Here is a 26,406-nt window from a genome sequence, read left to right as displayed (position 1 = left end):
CTATCTCTCTTGTTGTTGTTAAGAGGTTCTTGTTCATCTTCCCATGACAGGATATCTCTCAGATTTTTAGATTCATTTAGACGATCTCCTATGTAACCACTTCGTAATTTGACATCTCATCAGATTTATATTAAGAGAAATTTCAGAAGGAGTGTATGCAGTTGGCGAGTCCTTGGCTTCTCTTGTCACAATCAAGTGCTCTTGATTGCAATGGTTAGAACCTTCAGCATCAGATAAATATTCTCTTGAAAATTCCTCGCATTTCTGTCTATCTTAGGATCACTACAAAGCTCACCATCATCAATCTTACTGTTTCTGTCTTATGAGGACATCGTTTCTAATTCCTTTGTCTGCTTTCATAAAATCTACTGACTCACAATGGTTTGGTTTGAGTTTGACATATCTTTCACTGACCATTCACACCAAGAAGAACTTCTTCTGGACAGGCATGCCTTAATTGAAACATATGTCCTTCAAGACATGATAATTGTTATCCTTGTAACAAACTACAATCTAAAAAAAATCACAGAACATGTCATTATTGTCCATATAAAACACCTGATAATCTGTCTAAGAGAACCACTGTTAGCATTGATGTTATCAACTCATAGCTTCTTTCCAGCCTCTTTAGAATCTCCATAAGAGTGGTTTCCATCATTCTCTTGAGCCCATTAGTTGCCGGTTCTTGTATCATAGAATAACTCACACACGTTGTTATTGTTCCTCCTAATTTCTGAGACATTTTGCTCTTCATCTTCCAGCTCTCTATCGAGCTTCCAATGGTATGGTCATTGTCTGAAAATTGAAAACCGCAAGATCTATAAACATATAACGACCATCAAAACAGTTTGAAAGCTACAAAGCAGAAACCAGTAAAGGATTTAACAACTAAAAAAATTCAAAAGCTAAAGAATTTAGTTACCTGCTCTCATCCTTTTAGAAGAGTAACATTTGGATACAGAGAAGTCAATATACCAGAGGTATATCTTCAAGGCTTGAAGCACCAGTCAGAAAACCAATCTACATGTCCAAGCGGAACATTTATATCAATTAGATTCACACAAAAAGAAACAGAGAACAAAAACAAAGAGAAGAAAAGTATAAGATAACATCGTACTTAAAGCAATCAGTTATACAACTTACATAAGTGTGGCAAGGTATACACAGAATGAAGAATCTTTCGCAGTCCCAGAAAAAAAAGAAAAGAGACAAAAAAAAAAAAGCTTTCAACTTTATTTAAAAAGCTTAGTTCAACCAAAAAAAAAAAAGCGATCAGTCGCATGTTCAGAGGTATATCAATAAACAATATGAATTTGCAGGGTATGAGAATCCCACATAAGCTTCCCAGGAAGACTTTTTCTTTCTAAAAAAAAAACAAAATCAAGATCAGGTTTACCGGAAACATGAAGGATCAACGACAGAAAAATCTAACCCATAACGATTGATACACAAAAGAAAACAGAAAAAGATCACTCACGCTAAATCTCACCATGAGCAGATCCATCCACATAAGCTCCCCACCACACTTAACATTCTTAGCCTCCCATAATCGAAGCTCGACAACGGATGAACACCGCCCGGACTTCAGATCGGAAAAAAGACCTTTGAGTTAGCCATTAAGAAAGATGAGCGCATAGATATGAATATGAGTGAGATGTATAGAAGAGAGATGCATATATCACGATTCGCAGTGGAACATATTTATACACGATCTCGACGACGAACAACGCAAACGAAAGTTTCGTAGTGGGATTGCGAATTAAGATGATTTAAGACGAATAAATCACAACGCAACGTTACAGAAACTGGATCTTCCCTCCGCCGATCGAAGAGAAACTGGATTTCAGCCAAGATCTGAGGAAGGGCAAGCTCGAGTCGGCATTTTCTCGGGACTCCGTCTTTCAAATATGATGGGCTTCATGGCCCAAACTCATAACACGACAGATTTAAAAAAAAAACGCAAAGTCCAGCTGACGTGTCAAAACGTTATAACGTGATTGGTCGAATTTTTAATCCAACGTGGAGGGCCTCCCTGATGAGGATATCTCCCTTTTAGTATAGTATAGATTATTTTGTTCTTCATTTTTTCATTTTCTCTAATAGGAATTATATAGCATTTTTGGGCTGAAATTTCAAATTAGACACTGTACGACAAAATTCTAAGCTTACAAGAATAGTTTTAACATTCTTATCTTTTGATACCGTATGCTAATTCTTTTCAAAAATGATAATAAATCGAATCTAGAACATATTTCTTCTCCAAATATAAGGATGCATTTGATTGCCATGTTTTTTTTCTTTCGCCACTAGTTTGTGTAATACAAACAAAATAAAAACATACTAGATTTTGACCCGTGCTTTCAAAACGCGAGATCGTTTCTTTTTAAATTTTCATTTAAATTAATAAATATTTGTCGAATCTATATTTTAATAGATTTTTTTATTTTTTTATAGTCAATTTTTATAATATTGTCTTTTTTATTTTTTTAATTATTATTAAAATAAAAATATTTGTCCTATATTATCCTACGTAGATCCTGTTGGTTTGTTCGAAGGTGTGGGTTTGAATAGGAAATCGGTGTTGCCTATTTATATTATTGATCGGATTCAAAGCGAGGTGTTAGGTTTTAGGAGAAACTTAGGGAAAAAGTTGGGAGATCTTCTCTTTAAAATCGAATCTCTTTATATTTTAAAATTAGTTTTTGGAAAATTTAGTTATCATGTCAAACAGATAAAATATTTTTTTATTGGAGATTTTTTTTTATTTGATTTGATTCCGTAAATCTTTGAGTACAAAATATGATTTAAAGTGATTTAAGGGACTTAAAAAACGAAAATGTAAGTAACAAATTAGTTGGACTTTTTATTTTCGAAAAACATTTAAAACAATTTAAAAAACAATTGAAAAAAAGAATGAAATATTTTGTAATTAATAGAAATATTCAGAGGCAGATTCATAAGAAGTATTCTGCTAGATTTTTCACTTTTTAAAGAATGATTTATTTTTACGTTTTTGCTCATATCTAACATCAACTGTAAACAAAGGGTAGCAAAAGTAAGGTCTCCAAAGAATTATATAGGCACTAGCAATCTGTAAACATAAGCTGTGAAATCTAAAGCAGAAATTTGTTCGAAAGAAACTCTCTAATGTACTTTTATAATGATCATTATTATATGAGAAAACCACAATACCACTTGGGAGCCCAAGAGAAAAAAGAAAGCTACCACTTCCTGCTTCAAAACGTAGCCGAGTACTGTAACTGGCTATTGACGTGGCGTAAGCACTGCAAAACAAAAGATAAGTTCAGACTAACTGCAAACTGAAGAAATTGAAAGACACAAGTTCCTAGATCCTAAGACACGTACATGCAAAGATATAACAAAAGAAACAACCTAACCCATCTCATGCAACACTCAAGATTATGATCAAGACACAAGGAATGAGATGTTAGAAGCGGCAAAAAAAAATATTTTCTGTGGGAGTTCCAATTAATCACTCAAGAACATTGATCCTGGACTGACTTGATTTATTAGGCTGGTTGGTTTCCTTTGTTATTCGTACCCCACTCTTCGTCACCCTCACTTCCATTAACAAGTACTGCACCACCATCCGTTGAGTCTCGATCAACAACAACTCCCTCTTCTTGATTCACTTCTTCTTTTTCTTCTTCTTCAAGCTGCTCCTCTTCATCTCCTTCATTCTCTCCATGACCATTTTCTTCTGCTACCTGCTCAGACTACAAAAAAAAAACAATTTTAAACAGCGAGTCCTGTGGAAATTAAAGCTACTTGCCGCTTTGATATAAACGAACCATCCACTATTTAGGATCCTACAGCTCCATATGAACTCACCTCGTGTTCCATGTGTCCATTTTCCATTGATTCCTCTGCTTCAACTTGCATGTTTCTGAAGGCTTCCACGAGGGTAATGGCAGATTTATCGGCGTGGGTTGGATAATCTTCTGCAGCAGCATAAACTCCCCTGTAGATAAACAAGAGTCAATTTCTTGGCTTGACCAAACCAATAATACGCTCGCTGGGTATGAACCATCAACATTAATCATCTCAATGTGTAGACAAATGAAATAGAGAGTTGCTCATGGATGAAGTTGTCCCATTTCAGAACATACAGCTTGGAATAAAGATAAAAAAAAAAAAGAACATAGGAAGTTATGCTAGGAGTACCTCGTCTCTACAGCTTTCGCTTCAACAGAAAGAGCAACTTGCCAATCCTCAAAAAGATTTGGGTACTCTTCAGGATCAGCCAAAGATTCTGCTGCTTTTGAATTAACCTGTTGACAAGTCAAAGCTAACTTAAAGCCATATAATATATAATCTCATTGACCAGAAGGTTATAATAGAAAGATAAGTAAGTAACCTTGCTGAGATCTTTCCTCCAAAGAGCAACTATCTCTGAAACTTTGCTTGGAAGATAAGAACGTGCCATCAGAGCAGCTTCTGGTATCCGATTGCTGGAAAATAAAAAAAAATTGTCATCGAGATAACAAGAAAGGCATATGGATTTGATTTTTATAAACCGCCATTTGAGCACTAGTGAAATACCTCTCCACCAATAACTGCAGACAATCTTCCAATCTACCCAGCATGAATAAGCAAAGAAAGGCGACATTGTTCTTTCCCTGCTCCTTAGCAAGGCATGCAAGCTTTGACACCCCTTCAGCGTCTCCCAAGGAAGAGTATAGTAGTAGCAAACCACTTAAATCCATAGCGTACTTCATGCAATCCTCGGCCAGTTGTAGCTATCATGATGGAGCACACACAAATTCAACAGAATCACTTAGATAGTAGGTATTGGAGATGCCACTGTAAAATCTAAATTTAGCAACTTTCTGTTATCAATACAGAGTCTCGTAGTAAATCGACTGATATAGCATATGTGCAGCGAGTTATTTTCCTGTATTTACACAAAACTTTAAGACAGAATATTCTAGAGAAGATGTACCTTCCCAGAAGACATGGCCAACTCTCCTAACTGCTTCCATTTAGACTCACTCTGCACTTCTTCAGCGATTTCCTACAATAATGGAATAACATGGATAAGAAACGCAGTGCTCACTATACTCCTTTTGTTAAAATAAAAAGGTACTTCTTAAACATTCAATCATCACATATAATATTTACCTTTGCAATCTCAAGTCTACCCAACTGTATGGCCAGCTCAAATCTGTAGTCCGCATCTGTCGCAATTTCTAAAGCATCTTCAATCATTCCTCGAGACTCCAAGAAATGAGCAACACTAACAATTGGAAGCAATTCCAGAACAAAATAAGAGATATATACAAAAACTATATAGTGAAATAAGAATAGATAGGAAGGCATCTATGTAAAACACAAGCTGAATAACATCACATCGTAGGAGATAGCACGAGATAAGATGCGGTAAAGAATGAGTCTGTAACGTATAACGTACTTGTTAAGCTGCTCTTTTGGAATGGTAGGTAAAATTTCATTGGCTTTATCCAAATCACCTCGCATCACAAGTGTCTTGTATTCAATGAGGCTAAGCAGCAGGGTATATCCTATGACACTGCATTCCCAAGAAAAGGTGAAACACGTCAGCAAATTCTGAATGCATTATAAAACAGTCTAAAATAAAAGAAAGAAGTAAAGGAACGTACTTGAATTCTTTGTCTACCAAGTATACCCGGCTTTGATTGGCAATATAGCCTAACAAATACATTGGACGGTCCAAATGATACATTGTGGTTACCTGCCGTAAGTATATTAGCAGCTAAGATACAGTGTGGCTCATAAAGATGATTGAATCTTTGAAGAAATAAAAATACACAAAGAGTACCTCGCCTCCAACACAAAAGTTAAGCTTCGAAGAAGAGTTGTTGTAAATGAAGCAATCCCCGACCCATATACCTGTCCTAACACGTTCATCATTCTCATGGAGGACCTCAAAAGCATCCTCAACACCCTCTTCATCAGTTGGTCTTCCACTATCAAAATGCGAGGAAACCAAGTCACGCTGTAACAGAGAGGAACACCAGAGTAAACATTTGGAAAATCCACGAAAGCGGAAATCAATAATATATTGCTCAAAATTTAAAGGTTGACCGGGACTCTCACATTGTACTTCAGGATGTAGAATGACGTATCACTAGCAATGGCTACTAAATCACCACTTTCAGCCCAATAAACATTCTGCAAATTTTCATGGAGCACTAAAGAGTTAGATAAGACACAAATGGAGAAACTTCCAACTGAATAAAATGTAAAGAGAGAGAATTGGAAAAAAAACTGATGAAAGTTAAATTTCACTTCAGAGACAAGTTCATTCGTTGTGTACCTTCACAGTGACATCAATTTGCTGAATCAGCCTACATTCAGCCCAATCATAGAAGCAAATGAAATCATTTGAACACATTGCTAACAGGGTTCCTCCAAAAATCTTCTCAGCTGAGAAAGTAGGCCGAATGCTCTTCCTTTCCTGTAAGTACCACTTTTATTAACACACCAGACCCACAAATATATGTCCCCATTGCAAGCATCAGCAATTTCTTCAACACTAGAAGCACCCTTACAAAAATGGAGCGGAAAGTCAAACCTGGAAATTTTTGCTGAATATTTTTATCTTTGATGGGCTTTCTCGAACTGCACATTCCCCCTCCGATGACCAAACAAATTCCAGTCCAGAACCAAAAGATCTGTTTCTCCAAGCCAAAGCTGTGTAGATTATGTACTCTCCATCACCGCAGACTACCACAAACCTCCCGTTAGGATTGTGCTTCAAGCTCTGAGAGTTAGAACAAATAGCTATTTGTGAGATAGAAGAGATGATTATACGGAACCACACTCTTGGGACTTCGTATGAAACATAATTTAATTTATATCATCTAAACTGCTTCATTTCAAATGTATATTGTTTCAAAGAACCATTAAAGAATCATTTTTAGCTGAAACATGACTCTAGTGGTACCCACAACTTCGAAATGTTTCCCCAATATCCCCTATAATAATTCAGCACAAAAGGACAATTTTCAGAGAGTTCTGTATAGTAACACTTACTTGTGGATAAAGATCACAGGTCCCCAGGTCTTTAACAGCCAAGGGAAGTCTTTCTCCGTCAGTAACCTAGGCAAAGAGACGAAAACTTAAAATCATCAGAAAATACAAATAAATAGCTTAATCGCACATGTTGCTGCCTGGTGCATGCTATAAATATAATACAATAGTTATAGTTAGAAGCTACACCTCATAACCTGCACCGAGACTTTTGATGTTTGCAGTTTGGATTTCATTATGCTTAGCCCATATAATTTTTCCGCTACTGTCCATGCTAGCGACAGGAATTTCTCGTCCAAGTTTAACCATGATGGTTCCTTCATCATACCCAATCACAACCCTGTAAAATGCAAACACATTCGTTGTTGATGGTCTTGTATAACCATGATCCCTCAACAGCTCTTATAGTAATTCTAAGCACCATTAGCTCTCCAAATCGCAATTTCAGACGAGAACTAACAGCAAATCAGAAACAAAGTTTCTACCAAGAGAGAACATCTACTCATGGAAAACAAATCTAACAAACATTGACTTATTATAGAAAGGTAAAATGAGGAAGCAAAAAATCAGAACTCACCGGCGCGAGCTTTTTATGTAACCAATGGCCCAAACTCTATCGAGAGAATAATTCAGTGTGTTCTCTAGCCTGAAAAAATATAAAAGTAAAAATAACAAATCAAAGGACAAAATAGAGGAAAAAAACTACTGTAAAAATGAATACAAGAAAGAATCTCATGTGTCCAAGGCGTAGTTAAGTGTTAAATACCCCATAAAAACAGCATTGTTATGCTTATTGACAGAAGAAAGGGTTTAGCTAAAACACCTGTAAGTCGTGGCGTGCCAAATGCGAACAGTGCCATCCTCAGAACCTGTGAGTATTATTGGAAGCTCCGGATGGAAACATACTGCAGATACATTGTGGGTGTGACCGTCTAGCGTCTGGACACAACTTTTGGTTTGATAGTCCCAAACCTGATTACAAAAGCACAACTAGTAAGTTATCTGCAAATACATATTGGGCAGACGAAACAAATCACATATATAGGAAGCTTAACCAGAAGAATACCTTAGCAGTATGATCATCAGAGCCAGTAATTAAATAGGGCTTATCACCCCCCGTAAAGTAATCTACGCAGTTGACTCCTTTCTGATGAGCATCCAGTGTAAAATTTGGGTCTGGGGAACCAAGATTCCATATCTGGAGATGAAAAAAGTTGTGAGCAAACACATTTTACAGCACCTGAATAAGCAATAAATAAAAGCGATTGGGCCATTTTCGCACCTTTATGGAACGGTCAAGCGATGCACTGGCAAAAGTGTTGGTGTCTTTTGGGTTAAACACCACTTGCATCACATAATGCGAATGTCCCTCAAATATCTGAGTACAGGCCCAACCGTTTTCCCAGTCCCAAAGCTTTATGAGCATATCATCAGAAGATGACAGCACATACGGAAGGGTGGGATGGACAGCTACACACCTAATGTAATCCGCATGGGCCTCGAAAACTTTAACCTTGTCCATTGTATTGTAGTTGTATACACGGATATGCAAATCATCCGCTCCTGCCACAACCCATTGCTTGCGTGGAATGAACTTGGCCGACCTAACTGCAAAGCCATATATAAAAACTCAGCAACAGTAACAAACTAAACAAGGCAATATACAGCAAGTCAAAAACATATAACAAGGAAACATTAATTTAGAATAAGCTCGTGATAACTGTTATACCTGGCACATCAGTCACCTCGAAGGATTTCGTTATCACCTGAGAGGACACTCATATTAGATTCAAATCAGAAAAGAGTTCCACGAAACCATAAAAACACTAGCTGAAAGACTAATTACAGTACTCTGAACCATGTAACAGGCTGTTGAGTGTAGGATAGTAAAAATAATCACCCACCTGCGTCTGGTAGTTCCAAATACACACGGTTCCAGCATACAAACTTGCTAGGATCCTGTAATTTAACAAGTCAAGAAGCACCATGAGAAAACAAAATTGTGATTGCATAACCACATCCAAAACTGCAAGATAGCACAATTAAAAGTTGAAAATTACATACCATGGCTCTGTAGGATGCAGATCCACAGATTTGACTCTCTCTGATCGTTGAGCAAATTTCCTCTGATGCAAATCATCGCCACAGCATTATAATAAAAATTCAACAGAGAAGAAGGTCACGAAAGTGTTCATCATAGCATACCTTGATATCGAGACTGAGCGGCTGTTGAGAAAAAGAGAGCATATAGTCAGTAACAACATTGAGAGCTTTAAAAAACCTAAAAAATCAATCACCAGATCTTTGCGAAATTCAAATGAAAACAATCCAAAATTCAATCTCCTAAACCAAATGCCACACACTATACTCGATTTCGGATTCAATGATCTAGATCGCATCGCAAGCGAGTTCGATTGAGATCTGGGAGAGAGGAAACGGAAATAACATAGAGAGATTTGAGGTCTCACCATCTTTGCAGATTAAGCAGAAGAAGATCTGCTCTCCGGGATCTCGTGGTTCGCTCAAATCGGCAGAACGGCGATGGGAGAAAGACGTTAGGAGGTGCTTGCTTGCGGAGAGCTGGGACGAATTAATACGGCGGAGATAAAATATCATTTATAGTGAGTGTTAAACACAATTGAAGTCATCTCTGCAATCAAATTTTGACACATCATTAAAAAGAAAATTAAAACAGATTAATAATAAGCAAAAAAAAAAAAGACATGTCATAGTTTTACATATTTTGTAATTTATTTTGTATGGTAAACGTTTTTGGGAAAAATACAAATAAAAATCGACCAACTCTGGATCGTATAAAACCTCTTTAACCTAACTGCAAAAATTAAATTTGGTGTGTAACTGTTCACAACGCTAAACACTGTTCATGCATTACTTTTCATAATATTAAACATTATTCACTTATTTTTATTAATAAAATATTTGTTTATATAATTATTAACGACAAAATAAATACATATAAAATAGTAAAATAAATATTTTATTTTTATATAAGGTTTTTGATCTACCTGAGGCCAATGAAAGTCACCAGTCAGTATTTTTCTCTGATTTTTGTCGGTGTACCATATTTTCCTATTTAATTTCGTTTTTGTGTTTTCTCGTCTAAAGGATGATAAGTTTTTGACTTTCTTTGTCAGATTTTTTTCTATTTAAAGTTATATTTTACTTAGCTTGCAAAGTAGCCCAATACAAAAACAAAAATCTAGGTAATTATGGGCCAAAGCCGCAGACTAATAAATGAAGCATTTAGGCCTGATTCTTAAAAGCCCCTTGCATAATTACGCTTCCCTTGATTTTTCTTGAAAAGAGAAAAACTATTAAGTGAGTTTGACAAAAAAAAACCTATTTAGTGAAATATTCATTGAATTATTAATCTATTGTATTTTCAATTGTCAGTTGGTGTTTTACATTAGTTCTGAGTGCAGTTGACAGGAAACAGAAATCTATCTATATATTCTATTAAATCAGAATCATAACTAATTGATAAATGATTAGTCCAACAATTTTTTTTTTCATTTGACCTACTTAAAAATAACCAATTTTTTTTATAACCGCATCTAAATATATCACGACTCTAACCACGTTCAATATTTGAATAACTAGGTGTTTTGCCCCCGATGCGGATTTAAACATTTTCATAAATTTTTGAAAAGTTCTTTGTACACTATATTCATTACTAAAATAAATCTTAAAATAACTCAATATTATATTTTAATTATATAATTAAAATTTTATTTGATTAATATTTAATTATATAATTTATGTTTTTATACAATATATATATAGAAATTATCTTTTTTTTAATTATATTTTTAGATTTTGGATAATTCAATATTCTATCTTAGTTATATAATTAAGAATTTTATTTGATTCATATTTAGTTTTATAATTCATGTTTTTAACTTCTTACTAAAAGACTTTTTCAGATAACAATACAATATATACAGAAATTATCTCTTTTTTTTAATTATATTTTCAGATTTTAGATAATTCTTACTATAATTAATTTTAATAAATTATCTAATCAAATAAATTAAAATTTCGTTTTTATTTTTAGTTTAGTTATATATTTTATTCATTAAGGGTATAAACGATATTAACCACTCTAAATTTTAACGTGAGAGCTCGATTCTAAAAATTTACTTCGCAAATAGTATAGATACTAGGTGTCTTGCCCGCACATGCGGGCGTAATCTTCTTATAGATATTTATTATTTTATATTTTGTTAATTCAAAAACAATTTTTAAGTTATTATTTATATTCTTAACAAGTTATACCAAACATAAAATAATTTATTATGACAGAAAATTTCATTAAAATATATATACTAATTATTGTGTTGAATTTTTCAAAACAGTCATATATTAGAAATGTTTTAGACTATATTTTTATCCAAATGTTTTTTCTTCATTAATATTTAATTATAATATTTTTATATCTTAATTTTTATAATAAACATATTATTTAAAGATAACAACACAATATATAAGTATTATGTTTTTTCTTCATTAATATTTAATTATATATTTTTTATATCTTAATTTTTATAATAAACATATTATTTAAAAATAACAACACAATATATAAGTATTATCTTGTTTTTTAGAAATATAAAATATTTTTTCAAGATAATAACAAAATATATGAGAATTATATTTTTAGAAATTTAATATTATTAATATAAAATTCGTTTTAAATTAAATTGTTATATATAAAAATTTATTAAGGGTAACAACGACATTAACCAGTCTAACTTTTAATGTGAGAGCTCGATTTCGAAAATTTACTTCACAAATAATAATATAGAATATATTTTTTATATCTTAATTTTTATAATAAACATATTATTTAAAGATAACAACACAATATATAAGTATTATCTTGTTTTTTAGAAATATAAAATATTTTTTCAAGATAACAACACAATATATAAGTATTATCTTGTTTTTTATAAATATAAAATATTTTTTCAAGCTAATAACAAAATATATAAGAATTATCTTTTTAGAAATTTAATATTAATAATATAAAATTCGTTTTAAATTAAATTGTTATATATAAAAATTTATTAAGGGTAACAACGACAATAACCAGTCTAACTTTTAACGTGAGAGCTCGATTCCAAAAATTTACTTCGCAAATAATAGTATAGATATATATATTTCAATAATATAACAAATTATCTTTCTTCCTACATATTACTATTAGTTAACATAAGCGTTACTTTTCTATCTTCCTTTAGGTGAAACACATAATTTTTCAAACTTTAAATGGTTGTTGCAGAAACCCTTTTTAAATTTATAAACTTTGCTCGAATATGAAAATACAGGTGTTTAAACCACACAAGAGATTCAAAAACTACTTACAACAAAAGGATATATCTATACTATTATTTGCGAAGTAAATTTTTGGAATCGAGCTCTCACGTTAAAAGTTAGAGTGGTTAATATCGTTTATACCCTTATGAATAAAATCTATAAATTAACTAAAACATAAAAACGAATTTAAAATTATTTGGTTAGATAAGTTATTATTAATAATAAAACAACTTATCCAAAATCAGAAAGATATATTTTAAAATAAAAGATAATTCCAATATATTTTGTGTTGTTATCCGAAAACATATTTTAATAAAAAATTTAAATACTAAAAATTTAAAACTAAAAACACACAGAAAACATATAACTTAATATTATTCAAAAAAATATTAATCATATTTTATACTCAATTATTAATTTTAATAAATAATTTTAGATAATTTTTATTACATGTCAATATAAAAAAAATTTAGTTGAGGGGTTTTAACGTTAAAACCCCATAAATCTTCTATCTTTTACTATATTATATTAAAATAAATATAAATTCATGTATATAGTTTTATGTATATTTTTATGTATATATAAATGTTTTGAGGATTATCTTACATAATAATAGATATTTTATTAAAATAAAAAACTTTAGCGTATATAGAAAATTTAATATTAAATTAATTATTAAATATTTAAAAAGCATGAAAGTAACTTATTCAAATTTTTTTGAATTGATAATATATTTCTTTACAAAATTTTATAAAATTATTAAGCCCGCAAGTGCGGGCAAAACGCCTAGTAATAAGTAAAACCCATACAATATATCAACTTATACATTCTTGGTTATTTTAGTGATGGTCGGGTTCATGATTTAACTGTTTTTTACAGAAACCTAGTTCTAATTACAACCTATTATTTGTTAAATTTCGACACTGTTCATTGTTCAAGCTGATATGATTAAGCGTTTTCAAATATCAAAGCCGACTTATTTATCCAATTAACTCTAAACTGATGAGTCTATGTTTATGTTTAGCAAGAATTTGGCTGTATCTTAAACGGCAATTAGGGTCAACTGCAGTACATCTTCTCTATTAAAAGAGAAGTACCATTTTTATCTACCATAAAAAAAGTCATACTAGGCATATTAGGTCTATTTCCTTAATTACATTTATTTAATATTAATCTATTCAATATATAAAGATATTAATAATAAATCAATTTTAACTGTAAATTTAATTTTATTTTTAGTTATAACAAAATATTGAGAAAAAATCTAACAAAATCTTTCTAAAAATTTAAAATATTTTATTAAAAATAATACCATTTATTAATTTCGTAATTAATAATATATACTATTATACATTAATTTAAATAAAATTTTATTATAAAAAAAATAAAATAAAAGTGTATGCTATTTTTCAAATTTTATAATCATATTCTATATCTTCCTTATTAAAAAAAATACCATAAGAATTCATACTAGGTCTATTTCATCAATTACATCTATTTGACTATTTAAGTTAATCTATTTAATATATAACATTTCTAAAAAATCTTATAAATTATATAGATATTAATAAATAAATTTTAACTGTAAATTTAAATTTTGCTTTGACTTATAACAAAATACTAGACTTTGATCCGCGCACCTGCGCGGATATATATTTTGAAAAATATGTTGATATTTATATTTCATGTAATTATTAAGGTTTGGCAAAATGAATCCGAAGAACAGAACCGATACCGATCCGAAAATATAGTACCAAACCCGAACATAAATTGATTAATATTCAAATTATTCAAAATTTTGTTATTTAGAGAACCGAATCTGATCCGAACCGAAGTATTCGGCTACCCGAATTTATCTAAAAATAGATTTATATACTTATATATATTAATTATTTTTAGATTTAACTTATATAAAACATCAAGAATGATACTTTTAAATTGGTTAAATACTTGAAAATATATATAGATAGTCAAAAGTAAATATCTGAAATAGTTAAAGTATACTCAATCACCAAAAATACTTAAAATAATTATTGATTCCGTATCCAAAATTTTAAATCAAGCCAATTGATATGTTAAGCTTAGGTATTATGACATATGTTCTTCAAATTTATAGGTAATATATTATTTTATTTATAGATTTTGAGAAATTTAAAATATGAAATGATTTAAAACTTTAAAAATAATTTAAATGGGTTATCCAAACCCAAACCAAACCCGCAAAGATCCGAATCGAACTCAAACCAAAATTTAGAAACATCCTAATAGGACTGAAATCTTTGATCCCTAAAACCCGAAACGCAAACCGATCAGAACCAAGCCCGTATGGGTACCCGAAAGCCCAGCCCTAGTCATTATTATATATCGTATATTGTCATCATATAATTAATCATATTTTATACGTACCATCATATAATTAATAGTATTTTAATTTATACGTATCATCATATAAATAATTACATATATTATATTTTTATAACTTACTATGAAATATAAAAACCATAATTTGAGTTGGTATTTCAAATTGAGCTTTATATTGTATTTTTCTTATATATATTGACAACATTTTTTTATAGTGGTTATTGAAAAATAGTTTAGTAAAAATCCATTTTTGAATATATGTATATTTTTGAATCAATTTTTGATATAAATCAACTTTGAATTATTATTTTGATTTGAAATATGTATATAAAGTTTAAATTTTGTTTTATGGTTAGTTTAGAAAAAAAGTTTTAGGCAATTAGATTGACTCATTTTCGTATATTTTAAAACTGGCTCAGATAGATAATTTTTTATAATATGATGGACTTTCAATTTTTCTTAATAACATGAGTCCATTACCTTTTTTTCTTTCTTGATACTATTATCCTTGTTTCCAAACAAAATTAAGTTTTTTTTAAAGACTACAATTCATGTTTCTAAACACTCTAAATTTTTTTAATAGTCTTATTCAAGTTTCCAAACAATCTTATTGTGTACTTCAACTTTAATAATATAGATGTTGAAAAAACTTAATAAAATCTTAATAAAATTTTAAAATATTTTCAAATTAATGCAGAGATTGATTTCATAATTAATACTATAGTATTATTATAATGTATTTACTTATAAAATCCCACAATATACTAAAATAAATAACATAGAAATATAAATTATGCTAAGACAATATCAGTTTTATCGTATAACTAAATAAAATTTTAAAATAAATTGTATTCAGTCTGTAAAAATTAGAAAAAAATGAAGCAGATTCTCAATTTTTTATTTCATACTATGAATTTATTTTACCAAACTCAAAAATATATTAATATATAATAACAATTAATAATAAAGTAAAATATATAAAACAAATCATTATACATTACTAATATCGAATAAGAAACATAACCAATAACATTATAGATTTACAATATAACACTAAAATGTAAATATCTTTTAAAGTTTTGCGATGGTATCCGTTATATATTTGTAAAATGAAAATCTACCCGCACGGATGTGCGGGTGAAAAATCTAGTATAACATTGATTAAACTCATATTTTAAAAACTCATATTTGCAAACAGGTACGTGACTCATCTGCATAATTTAAACTCATATTTTAAAGGGATACGTATTTTTTTTCCTAATATTATGGCACATATCTAGTTTAAATTGTGAGTATTTATTTAACAAGCAAGAACATTCAAGGAATCAAATATATTATTCTCAGCTCAAATTCGAAAAATAATCAAATTTATTTTTATGTCAATAGTTATAACGGTTATAATTACGTAACTACTAAGAAAATATAAAATGTTAAAAATTTTAAGAATAAAGTTTAAAAATAATTTCTGAAATGCATATGGCACAAGTGTATAATTATGCAACTTAACATATTTAATATAATTATCAAAAATTATATTAAATTAAATTAATATTTAACAAAAATATGATTAAAATATAAATATAAATTAAATTTATGAAATACCATTTTAAACAAAAAAATATACTCGCCGCAAATCAGAATCTAGTTATTTGATAAAAAAAACAAAAACTATCAGGGACTTTCAGAAAAAAACTTTGAAACTTCAGGAACATTCAAGTTGCTAAACTGTTTATCGTCGTATTTTAGCCCTGACATCTAATGGATGATGAAGAGTTTTGTGTGTTTTATACCATGGTTGCGTTTTGATTTTCCAAAATAAATCGATTTTCCAAAATAAAATAAAATTCTTTGGATATCTATAATGTGGTGTGTGTGTCGTTTGGATATCTATAATGTGGTGTGTGTGTCGTCTTCATCGTGATCTCATGTATTGACTAATTGAAGTATATACTAAAACTATATATCGTGATTCGTGAATGTGGTATTAGTAGAATCGTTGAGATAATTGTATAAATTGATGGTCATAAGCGTGGTGTTAGATAACCATCTACCCTGTACTATTTGCAAAACCATTTTTTTAAGACATACATCGTGTTTTCATATGCGGCAAACTACATTTGCTGATAAAAACACTTTCGTATAATCGTATTATTAGATTTAAAAATAATGATGTGATCATGTAACATATAAAACAAAACAAAAATACATGAGATATCCTTTACTAGCTAGGATATACCGGAATCGATCAATATTCAACAAAAATACAAATTAGACTGAATATGTTGTAAGTAAATGAAAATACAAGTTAAAGTTAGCTTTATCCAAATTTAGTATCATTAATGCAAGTTAAAGAAAAAAAAGGAGAGAAGTATGCACCTTCTGCCGCATATATCGTTTTCGTGTTTATACCATCACTAGTTTATCATTTCCTACTCTTTGTAGCTATCTTTTTATCAAATTTTAAAATTGAAATGGTATTATAATTGGCATATTACCCTAAATTATTCATAGGTAATCGAGTTTAAGACCAAAACAAAAGTTGATAGAAAGTGAGACAAAATGTCATTAGAAGCTTTAAGAAAATGAAAAAGGCATTTTGTAAATGAGAATAAACCTTCGTGATCCCTACCATGTTTTCTTAGACAACATATTTGGTAGAAAGACCAACCTTTAACACAGATTGACGGAAAGAAGGACAAAATATCATTTTAGAAGCTTTAAAATATTTTGATGGGTTGTTGGAAGTGAGAATAAACCTTCATGATTCCTATCAAGTTTTATAAACAACATATTCACTTCCTACCAAGTTTTATGAATAATATATTTACTTAGTTGCACGATAAATCTTCACTTTACGTTAACCTATTATGAACTTGCAAGGGATATTTTAGAAAGAAAAAAAAAACTTGCAAACGATATATTATCCGGAAAATAATCTATAAAAACAAATTTCGGAATAATTTTTCATCATAGATTGTTATTTTTTCGAAGTTCTTTATTTTAATTGGCACCTGATAAAAAGTTGTTTGTTAATTCATCATTAGACCAAATGCTAGAACTGGTAGTTGACAAACTGACATACAAATGGCCAATTAATTTTATGCTGAATCTGAGAAATAGCTATCAACCGGATTAACACATCCGAATTATTGGAAATAATAATATGTAAAAAAATTACAGCTGAATAATTACGTGTGTAAGAAAAAGAATATATGATCATGATTAGACCATGATGAATATGTACTTGCATTACTTGCTGCACAGTTTCTATAAATTGTACACAATTCTACTCGGCTCATACTCTTCTCATATATTGACTCGGTGCATCACACATCAACTCTCAAAGGAGATTAGTTGTTTAGATGCTTGCTGTCCCATTCTATTGAATTTTCCTGGCTCTTTATATTCATAAACATTTACTAAATAAACCCGTCAGTCATACGTGGACGTGGTTATATTTTTATTAGAAAACCTAATATTCACCATAAGTGTAACAATAATGATGTCTCTAATATGTGTTTTCTTTTCATAGGACCTTACATTGGCGGTCAAAGGAGAGAAACTAATTACATAAGGTCAAAACTAGTGAGCACACCCAAAAAAATATTAGGCCAAAATTAAAATCGAAATGATTGAAGCACGTACTAGAGGGAAGAAAGGTCGGAGGAGAATGAAACTGGTATATTCCAAAGCATATACCAGTCCACTTATAAATTTTTGAAAATAAAATGATATTAACCAATCAAAACTAAAAACTTGGACATTCTATTTTTTACAAAAGAGCTATCTACCGTTAGATAGATCAATGGACTAATAATGTTCATCTTTGCATTTGTTAAAGATCTCGCTTTGTCAGTTTAAAGGCTACTAAAAGTGGAATGTGTCTAATGGTGGACACCAACAATTAATTCACGAATCTAATGCGTTCGTTGTGGTTGGAGTTGTACAATCGCAGTAAATGTATTTCCTCACCATTTTAACATTATTTATCGTCAGCAGCTAATTTATAAAGAAAATGGTTATAAAATGTGTGTGTGACATGCGTATAATCTCATTTGTTTCGTGGATCTTGTTATATAGTAGTCATTCAGAATCAACACATTTTTTTATTGTTCCGTCGATTCTATTTGTGTTATAATTGGAGTCGGACCGCAAAACCCACTAGTCGTTACTTGGAGTTTGTAAAATAATCAAATAACTTTTTATCATGTAATACGTCTATAGTAACTAAGCATAACTGAAATCAAGGTAGAAAAATCCAAGTTATCATCTCCTTTTAGAACAATCCAATTACCATCCTGATGCATAGAATGTAATCCAAGTTATAAATGTTCAAACTAATACCAATTCTTCTGTTTGCTCCACGATGCCTTGTCTCATATAGCGCATCCTTGGTTTCACCATGCGCGCGCGGGCCATTAGTCAACAAATGTAATTTTCTTTTTGTTTCTGTAATATATATATATATATATATATATATATATAATTTAATATCCAAGATAATCGTGTAGTATATAGGATGCATATATAGTTGTACGCATGCATGTTTATTATTTTTTTTTTTGAAGATAACATGCATGTTTATTAATGTATTATGGGGGACTTTATCTCGTTGCATCACTATATATAATTAAACATCGGCCAACGGTATGATGCAATTTCCATATGTTACGTAATACATCGCCTTCATTCTTCATATCGATTAAGCATTTCCAGGTTAAATAATAAATATACTCAAATCATCTATTAAAATAATAACTCGTCAATGCAGATGTTATAAACGTGTGCAATTGATGTGAAATCTTTAATTACCTAACATTTGAAACGATACTCTAATAAAATACTTTAAAAAGGCTTGCTCTAATAAAATACTTGGTACATATGCTACATTCTTTTATTTTTCTTATTAAATTGGTACTGATCTCCGTAACTGTGGCTCTACTACTAAATGTCTAAGTTTTTACCAAAAAAATGTTATATACAACATTCCTTGTCTTTAAAATGTAAAACAATGTCCAGATATTAGTTCTATTTGCTTATAACTGCTGGTGACTGTGATCCAACTACGACCAAATGTTAGATAACACTTGTGTATCTCCATAAGTATACATCTATTTACAATGCGTGCATACGATACAGATTCGTGAGAAACCAATATTGAATAAACATATGAAAAGTAACATAGTAAGAGCATGTTTATCCGTAGTTTCTTGACACAAGTTTCTAAGATTAAAACAACTAAAACAACAGAAAGTTAAGAAAGAAAAAGTTGAAAAGCTCTTAACTAAGCATTTTAACGATGTTTTATAAAGAAAACTGAAAAGCAAATACATTAGTATAATATTAATATTTTTTTTTTCAGAATCTTTTACAAGTTTTCAGCGTTGAACATGCTCTAACTAATGTTGTGGAAGCTAAATAATTATTAAGCTCCATAAACATGCATATATTTACAGTGCGTGCATACGATACAGATTCGTAACCCAATATCGAATAAACATATTAAAAAGTATGTTCGAAAAAAAAAACATATTAAAAAGTAACATAGTAACTAACTAATGTTTTGGGGGAAGTAAAGGGAGCAAGTGGACTAAGAGATTTATATATTCTAAACACTATACGCAAGAAACAAAAAAAACAAGCCATTGTGCATTGTGCATTGTGCATTGTGCTCAAGTAAATGGTTCTTTGTGAGACTACTACCTATTAAAAATTAATTTCACGGTCTTCGTTTTTACAAAATATGATATGACACAACAATAAAAGAAAAGAGAGGGAAATGATAATATAATTTTTTCTTGGCCAAGAATTTCCAAAAGAAGAAATAAATAAATCGAAAAAAGCAAGAAGAATCTAACTTAGAAAAAACAAAACAAAAATCAAAACAAGTAAATGGAATATAGTGGTGCCTCTACATCTCGCCGCGTAACAAGATAGGCGCGTCCTCGTCGTCCCTTCTAGAGATTCTTCCTGGCCATTTTTTCTCCACCTTTGCAAATGCATATTCAATTACAATCTCCATTATATCTATCTCGTTAAAGTAGAAACTTTAAAAGCATTTTACGCTTTTGTTTGGCAATATAGATAACAGTTAAAATATAATGATATTTGGAAACATGGATAACAGTAAATTAAAAAAAATAATAGACTTAAGCTATTAAAAAAGTAATGGACTTATACTATTAAAAATATTAGAAGTCCATTACATTATATTAAAAAGTAATGGGTTTATTTTACTTGATATACATATTCAAATCAAAATAATAATTTATATTAAAAATTCATTCAAAAATATACATATATTCAAAATTTGATTTTTACTAACATATTTTCCAATAACCATTATAAAAATGTTTTCAATATATATAAGAAAAAAACAATACAAAGTCTAATTTCAAACACCAACTTAAATTATGGTTTTATATTTCACATTGAAATTTAAAATATAATATATGTGATTATTTATATGATTATACGTGATTATTTATATGATTATACATATAAAATATTATTAGTTATAAGATTACTTATTTTATGGTATGTACAAAATACGATTAATTATATGATAACACATATTTTTGTAACCTATGATAACACACACACATATATATATAATAGTGATTAGAGGTGGGTGTTCGGGTTCGTTTTCGGATCTGTTTGGTGGATTTCGTGTTCGGTTCAGATCTTTGAGGATTCGGTTCGGATTTGGATAGCCAATTTAAATTACTTTAAAAATTTTAAAATTTATTATATGCTTTATTTTTTTAAAAAAATCTATAAACAATAGAATACTAGATGATCTTTTCGTGCTCATGCACGAATATAAATATTTATAAAGTAAATGTACTATAATAACTGATTGTTATTTATTTTAATTTTAAATTAATTCGTAATTTGTATACATAATTTATATTAATAATATTATATTACTTTAATTAGACATATTATTTTAGATATGTTATATCTAGTCGGCTTTTTTGTTTTTACAGTCGATTTAGTTATCATTTGTAAATATTATATTGCATTTATTTCTCTGAATTCAACTATACTATTTTTATTTCAAATATATTAAAATTATGATTAATTTTTATTTGCATTTACATTGGTTGTTGTCTTAAATATGTAAATACATTTGAGGAAGATTATGTATAACTTAAGATATATTGGGCTTAGAATGAAATAAAAAATAAACTAAAGTGTTTGATTCCAAATTACAAAAATTAATATAACAATAATATTCTACAGTCTCATGCATATATATAAACTTTACAAAAGAGTAAATTGTAACAGTTGGCTAATATTTTATTTTCATTTGTTAATATGTTTTGAGTCATCCTATAATTTATGTTTATAAAATAAACTATTATGATAAAATTATATATTCTTACTGTAGTTAAATCTATGATTTTAGATATATGTTGGATTATTCGAGTCACTCATGTTATGAGTATATTGAGTTCACATATTCTTTTAAATTCATACTGAAGTATAATTATTTTTATTATAATTAAGTAAAATCAAATTAATTTTATTTATCGTTTAATTGTGCATGTAGTTTCATAATATTTATCAAATTATATGTTAATTTGTTTAAACAAAATAAAGCGATGATCAATAGAAAGTTACATACATAAGTAACTAATATAATTTTGGAAGCTCATGAACACATATCAATATTTACAATAATTAAAATATTTATAAATTCTAAATAATTTTATGCCTTAGATTTATAAAATGGTAAACTGAAACTTTTTTAAAATAATCTTTAAAATTAGAATTCAGATTTGCTTTGGTATTTTAATTATGGTTATATTAAGTTCCACAAACATAAAAACATAAAATTTAAAAGAAAAATTAACATTAAGAAAACAAATAATTTTAATAATGATAAAATATAATATATCTACCTCGTTAAAGTATATAGGGTTATGTTATTTTAAAAGATTTTGGAATTATTTGATCAAAAGATGTTTATTGTTAATTTTGTTTTATTTTTTAATATCTCTTGAAAATAAGCAGTTTAAAAAAATTATGTCATTGTATTTTAGAAATCATATTATATATGTAAAATATAATTTCTAGATCTTTTTTTCTGTAATTGAAAGATATTATAGTCAACTAAATATATGAAAATAAATTAAACATTTCAATAATACTAATTATAAACTATTTTTATGTAATTAAACATATATCACTATCAATTTATGTTACTTAATTATTTTATGTAATCATCTTAGAAAATAGATAGATATATAAAAAAAATTCTATTACTTTGAAAACATATATTTTTGTATTTTTTAAAATTATGTTTTAAAAAATTAATTTCAAGATTATCTGTGTGAATTTTTTTATGATCAATCACATTATATTATTATTTATTTTCATCTAAGAACATATAAATAAATATTTTATTTCTTCAAAAGTATATTTTATGTTATTGAAAAATATTTTTAAATGTAATATTTCTATTTTATGAACTTTGTTAATGAAATTAAATTATATATACCTATATATTTTCGTTTTTAAATTTGTTTTTTAAACTTTATAAATGTTTTTATTATATATGGTATTTGAAATTTTTTTAAAAGGAAACTAAATAAAAAAATTCAATAATAGTATTTAAATGTAAGATTTTGTAATTCATTAAAGGTATCAGTGTAATCAACCATCGTGAGAGTTAACGTGAGGGCGACACATAAAAAACTGACTTCTCAAATAATATTATAGAGATATTACATATAAATTTGAATAACATATGACAGAGTACCTAACTTAACATATAAATTGCTTTGGTTTAAATTATTGGATAGACAATTAATAATTACTAGTATTAACCCCATGTTTCGCATGGGAATATTTTTTCTTACAAATACAATATAAATTGATTGTTATTAAGTATAGATGGATGGTTGTAAACACATGAAAAATGAGAAGCACAATGATTTTCCAAACTTTAGATTTTTTCAACCATTCTATAAAATTATAAAGCTTTCAAAAGACTACTTTACAGAAAAAAGTATCAAATTGCTCACCATAGTATATCGAAGGAAGTTTCCAATCTACCATATTGATGTAAAACCTATTGCACAATAGAAAAATAGTTCAACAATATGATCTTTTGTGGTCAAACAATGTAAACGCGTTTACCTTTTATCAAACCTTCTTCTTCTGATTGTTCCATATCTGCATTTGAATTTGTGTTTTATTTCTTTTTCTCTTTTACTATGTCTTCTGCAGAAAACCATCTTTCGTTTTGTTTGTATTTTAGGCTTTTCTTTTTCTTAATTATCTATTGGCCCAAAAATGCTTCATTTTTGTTAAAGCCTAGTTTGTCTTTTTTTTTCTTCCCTCTTCGTTTCTGTTTTTGTTGTATGCAAAAGTAAAGCAAATAGTTTACAAATTATTAGCCATATAAATAACATAGATTTCTAAAAATACCAATTATGTAGATAATAGAGTTGGAGATACGTATTTTTACCTTAGTTGCTGACTGAGCTTTGAAACAGTACAATCAAGTGCCATATTCAACCTGAAATAAATAACTAAGAGATTATCTAACTGAGAAAAGATAAACTGAATTTTAATTAAGAGTAATCATAAACTTGTATGTACAACAAATTTTGGCATCAGTAGAAGATCTCAACAGAGAGAAAAATGAAAAAGATGAAGCCATGGAGGATGACAGAGAGAGATGAAAAAGAGATAACGGCAGATCAAAGAGAGAGTAAAATAATAATAAGAGAGTGAAAGATATATAGAAGAATTTAGCAGTTTTAAATCGTGATATTTTTTAAACGTAGTGGTGAAATATGAGAAAATTTAGGGATTTAGTTATTTGGAAATTCATCAAATTTGGAAAAGATTTTTTTAGTTAATTTTTTTTTGTTTGCCAAGTGTCACATTTTGATTCACCATGTGACTTGTGCTTTAGTATATAAAGGATTTGATGATAATTAGTAGATGCAGGCCAACCTTGGGTATGAATACTTGTTTGGAACCTCAAATTTTACGGTTCCATATATAAAGATTTGTGTGTTTTTTCTTCATAAGAAAACTCGCTTTTACCCCAAAAAAAAAAACTCGCTTCTACATAAGTATCTCCTATAGTCAAACTATATTCAACTATCTTTTCATCAAAGTATAAAACTGAAAAACAGAATAATATGTAATTATGAAAAAGAAAAAAAATATAATCCACTTCATATTCCTCTTGTTTGTAATTTTCTAAAGGTGTGTATTTCTAAGGATATATCTATTTCTTTAAATTCAAGACTTCTAATTCTTAGAAGTTAGAACGATTCTAAGTCGAAAAGAGTGTACATAAGTTTGCTTATCACGAAACCCAAACATGCTTATACGTATTATATTTGCATGGAGACGTACGTGGTGTTCGCTGCTCGATCAATCTTCAGATGAGCTGGTCTGAGCTCTTTTGTTAGGGTAAACTATATACATAATATATTTATTTAGTTTTTTTGACAAAAGATTTTCAAATTTAAAATAAAACGACTACAAATAAGACCCGAAAGTCTTATAGTCAGGAAAAGTTTTCATGAAACTTTTTTCATGAGCGAATTCGATCCCAGACCAATGAAGAGAAAAGGTATGGGAAAGATAAGATAGACCATCAATGGTATAAAATGTAAACCACGCTTGCCTCTCCCATGAATCGCATTCCATTCCATATTTTGATATTTGATATGAGGCTTTGATTCTCTTCTACCTCTTGTGAAGTTAAACGAGCTTGAAGCCTCAACTCCAGCTTCATCCACATCTCCTAAAATTGTAAAACGAGAAGGACTCTCAAATGCACAATTGGTAGGTGTTGTGTTTAAGAGATCAACCTCTGAAGTTATTGTGACCTCGTTGTTGATAATGGTTGATGGAAACCATTCCATAATCTGTGTATCAGTAGGAGTAGATTGTGAATCTACTAATCAGGAGAAAGTGTTTACCGACATAGTCGTAGGAGCGGGCTTCTCATGTTGAGAATGAGATGGCATGGTTCACTTGTTGAGAGTGAGAAGTAGAAGATGATAAAGTCCCCAATGATGTGTTTTCTGTTGAATGATCTAAGAGAACCAAAGTGTTGTCTTGGAAAGTCGTCACATTTGGTTGCTGGATGTACAAGTGAAGATTGGTTGTCCAAGTCGTTGCTTAGATTCTGAGTCACAAGAGTATCAGTTTTTGCATTAAAGATTAAGATATTAGCATTAACCTGCGGATGTACAAGTGGTGATGGCGTTGTCAGTGCCTTCCCATTTTTCAGGATAACATCAATATCCACAACAGGAATATCACCGTTGTTTTCATTTGTTGTGTACTATCATTTGCCGGCTTAGAAGTGAAAAGACGTCGCTTGGCTTTGTGTCCAAGATTTCCACACCTCTCACAAATAAAAAGAATCCATGTGTATTCAACATTGACAAGAAATGTACTACCTTGTTTATCATCAAGTGCAATAATCTTAGGAAAATCTTTATCCAGCTCCATCTCAACTAAGACCTTTGATTCACCCATAGTGGTAGGATCGACTCACGGTTTATGAGTAAGGATGGGTTCTCCAAGTCCTGATGCTATATGACTGATCCCTAAACGAGAATAGCAACTATCCGATATGTTCATCAATGTCACCCATACCGGAAGGGTAGAGAGCTCAGTGAATTTGAACGAGTC

The 26,406-nt window shown here is 29.4% G+C and overlaps 1 protein-coding gene and 1 long non-coding RNA gene across 5 annotated transcripts; both read right to left on the bottom strand.

The window, feature by feature from the left end:
- Window positions 1–410: 410 nt before the first annotated feature.
- LOC106352052 lies at window positions 411–1,165 on the bottom strand. The gene is made up of 2 exons (XR_001271497.3): window positions 923–1,165; window positions 411–795 (listed from the first exon to the last, which is right to left on the bottom strand). It is a non-coding gene; the product is annotated as an uncharacterized LOC106352052 (long non-coding RNA).
- Window positions 1,166–3,056: 1,891 nt separating this feature from the next.
- On the bottom strand, window positions 3,057–9,698 carry LOC106349757 (coatomer subunit beta'-3-like). 4 transcript variants are annotated; one of them, XM_048739035.1, is made up of 25 exons: window positions 9,501–9,698; window positions 9,238–9,258; window positions 9,097–9,158; window positions 8,937–8,991; window positions 8,762–8,798; window positions 8,315–8,640; window positions 8,099–8,230; window positions 7,856–8,004; window positions 7,610–7,678; window positions 7,222–7,372; window positions 7,036–7,101; window positions 6,575–6,763; window positions 6,317–6,457; window positions 6,097–6,171; window positions 5,819–5,995; window positions 5,640–5,731; window positions 5,432–5,548; window positions 5,143–5,257; window positions 4,964–5,035; window positions 4,564–4,760; window positions 4,379–4,472; window positions 4,186–4,292; window positions 3,853–3,982; window positions 3,523–3,737; window positions 3,057–3,284 (listed from the first exon to the last, which is right to left on the bottom strand). In XM_048739035.1, exons 1-24 carry the CDS (start codon window positions 9,501–9,503, stop codon window positions 3,531–3,533), a joined length of 2,784 nt encoding a protein of 927 aa, XP_048594992.1. In that variant the 5' UTR covers window positions 9,504–9,698; the 3' UTR covers window positions 3,057–3,284; window positions 3,523–3,530. The 4 variants fall into 4 exon arrangements, with proteins under 4 accessions (XP_048594992.1, XP_048594997.1, XP_048594994.1 ...); XM_048739040.1 differs by having other exon boundaries at window positions 3,563–3,737; XM_048739037.1 differs by having other exon boundaries at window positions 3,523–3,728.
- Between the last annotated feature and the right edge of the window lie 16,708 nt (window positions 9,699–26,406).

The sequence above is a fragment of the Brassica napus genome, chromosome A1, assembly GCF_020379485.1.
Source record: "Brassica napus cultivar Da-Ae chromosome A1, Da-Ae, whole genome shotgun sequence".
NCBI lineage: Eukaryota > Viridiplantae > Streptophyta > Magnoliopsida > Brassicales > Brassicaceae > Brassica > Brassica napus.
Note: the sequence above shows the minus strand (reverse complement) of the source record. Positions and strands in the feature narration are given on the sequence as shown.